Here is a 2,500-nt window from a genome sequence, read left to right as displayed (position 1 = left end):
AGGGGTGGGGCCTTGTAGAGTTCACAAGAGGCGAGATATGACGCAGAATATATGCGGCCGCTATCACAGCTGCTGTTTGTTTACAAAGTGTATGCATTATGTAGGCTACAGAAGAAAAATCTATTGTGCGTAGGCTAATACTTGAAGTAGTCACGTAAGTGCGCACTTGAAATTGACCTACAGTATTTGTATGTGTGCTTCGAATAAACACATTATCTGTTTTCAACGTTATATAGCAGAATTACTTGGCTATGGAACCCCAAATCTGGTTTGCGTTGGAGAGAGCCTGCACAAACTTTATGGTACCAGCCAATTCAGTAGGCTAACTCTAGACTTCAAGGCCAATACAACGTTTTTAAGCAACAAACAAAATACTAACATAACAGTGAAGTGGTCTTCCATGTGTCTATTGCATTTACGCAAGGAGCTTTGGAACACCCTTTCACTAGGTGTGAATTTTAACCGCATGTTCTACGCTTCGTTCAGACACAGCACATTTACATAATGTCCGGAGGAAATACTAGGGGGGGGGAGGAGTAGAACTACCGGCTAAATTCGGACTTCCATATGACCGGTTATCTCGTTCAGATATACGGCCCCACCGTTTAACATCAGCAGAACCTCCGGTCTTACACGTATGTCTGAAAGCGCTTAGAGTCTGAGGTCCCACAGCCTCGCCGAAGTTGTGAGGTGCGGAAAAGATGCTGTCATACCAGATAGTCGTCCGGCTTGATCCCGAAGAGCTCCCGAAAGTAGCGGAATGCCATGGGTGCGTAGGTCTTGAAGCGGAAGTCAGGGTAGTGGTGGGCTGGGGTGAGGTTGCTCCCCTCGCTGCATAATAAAACCAAGCACGGGTCAGGAATGAACTGGAAACAGGCCACACACATCCATGGACAGAAAAGCAAGTGAACCATCACTCACATACAGCTACACTTCATCCCAGGGGCCGAAGAAGGATTGCTAAATGCCCTTTCTTTCCTCAGCACTTCTAAGCTATGTGACACCTCGGTGTAATTACAGGTTGGCTAAACCAGCGTTGTGTTGCATGTTTCTGTGACAAGTTGCTCAGTGTTGTGTTTCAACCTGGGGAGAGGGTGAACACTTTTTTCACTCACTAGAAAAAAATCAACTCGCATTACACAATGTGGCACCTGGGAGAGAAAAAAAACTGTAATAGCCTACATTAAGAATTTCCCAACCTTTTGAGGCCATAAGGGACAATACCACTGGCCTTGTTTGATAAATGACCTACTCACTGGTTAGCTCATAGTGCATACTTCTTTTCTATTTTCTGCGTTTTGAAGTAATCAAACTGTCAAAAAACATAGTGCAACTCCAAATCCATTTTAAGTGGATTACGCAAGGCTTTTAGATAGATAGATAGATAGATAGATAGATAGTAGATAGATAGATAGATAGATACTGTATTGATCCCTAGGGGAAATTCAAGATTTTAATGTGTGTGTCAGTATGGTGTGTGTGTGTGAGGTGTGTGTGTGTGTGGGGGGGGGGAGGTCTCGTGTCAAGTCAGTAATGAAAAGCTGGATTAATGGTGTCTTGCCTTTCTTTGGTTATTTCAGAGTGAAGAGGAAGGAAGCTACTAACTAAATGTCACATACCATAGATATTTGCATACTGACTCTACCTCGTTCATCTGTTGACAACAACTAAGTATACATTAACCCTGCATACCTACCTACAAAGCCAGAAGCATGAAGTGTGGCCTTTAAGTTGAACAATCAACACATTTCTACTTCATCCCGAGACGCAAAGAAATCCACCCTTCTTTACAACAGAAGCCATTGATTACAGTAGGTGAGGTCGTTGCTTTGTTTGAAATAAGACTATGGGGTAGTCAGTAATTAAAGTTCAATAGGGAAGGTTAAAAATAGTGTTTATATATATTATGATAACTGTTATTATCATTTGTTTCTTTACTGGTGAAAAACCCCCAACAAAAAACAATTAATTTCACTTCACAATAACTCATATAGCCTGTTTCTTAACCCTTGCATCTTTCCTGTTAGCATTGCATTGTACTATTTGCACCTTTTGTTGTACTTGTACTATGTGCATCAACAATAATCTAATCTGATCTATCTCATCCAGAGTTTCTGTTTGGGTTGAGTGTAGAAAAAATGGTAAATTGCTTGAAATGAATAACTACTGTCAAACCAGTTCATGCGGGGGAAGCTGATCAAACTAGTTGACCACAATCTGATGCAACAGCAATGTCACACCTCCTGCCACTGTGGCCTATAAAATGTAAGACTTCAGAATGATTGTCCTTAGTATGTCAGTGTTTTTTGTGTTGTTGTTGTGTACGTTGTGGGGCCCACCTGGGCAGAAAGACACTCTCCACCACGTAGAAGTCCTGCATGAGCACATCTCTGTCGGGTTTGGACGTGAGGTTCCCCACTGTGTACCCGATGCCCAGCTGGATGGCCCCCTTCAGTGCCGATGAAGTGGTCTGGAACACAAGGACAACAGCAGAGTGGGC

General features: G+C 42.8%; 1 protein-coding gene across 2 annotated transcripts in view; it reads right to left on the bottom strand.

The window, feature by feature from the left end:
• The window catches only part of pip5k1bb (phosphatidylinositol-4-phosphate 5-kinase, type I, beta b), a 37,454-nt gene that overhangs the window by 18,915 nt on the left and 16,039 nt on the right, over window positions 1-2,500 (bottom strand). For both annotated transcript variants that reach the window (XM_076270948.1, XM_076270949.1), the window contains exons 4-5: window positions 2,340-2,470; window positions 714-831 (exon numbers count right to left, since the gene is read on the bottom strand). In XM_076270948.1, the coding sequence (XP_076127063.1) occupies window positions 714-831; window positions 2,340-2,470 (249 nt within the window). The remainder of the gene's footprint in view (window positions 1-713; window positions 832-2,339; window positions 2,471-2,500) is intronic.

Source organism: Alosa pseudoharengus, unplaced genomic scaffold (genome assembly GCF_046254945.1).
Source record: "Alosa pseudoharengus isolate Yale_2024_CS ecotype anadromous, Long Island Sound unplaced genomic scaffold, YU_APseudo_1.1 YU_APseudo_1.1_scf_6, whole genome shotgun sequence".
Lineage (NCBI taxonomy): Eukaryota > Metazoa > Chordata > Actinopteri > Clupeiformes > Clupeidae > Alosa > Alosa pseudoharengus.
This window is presented reverse-complemented; position numbering and strand designations above follow the sequence as displayed.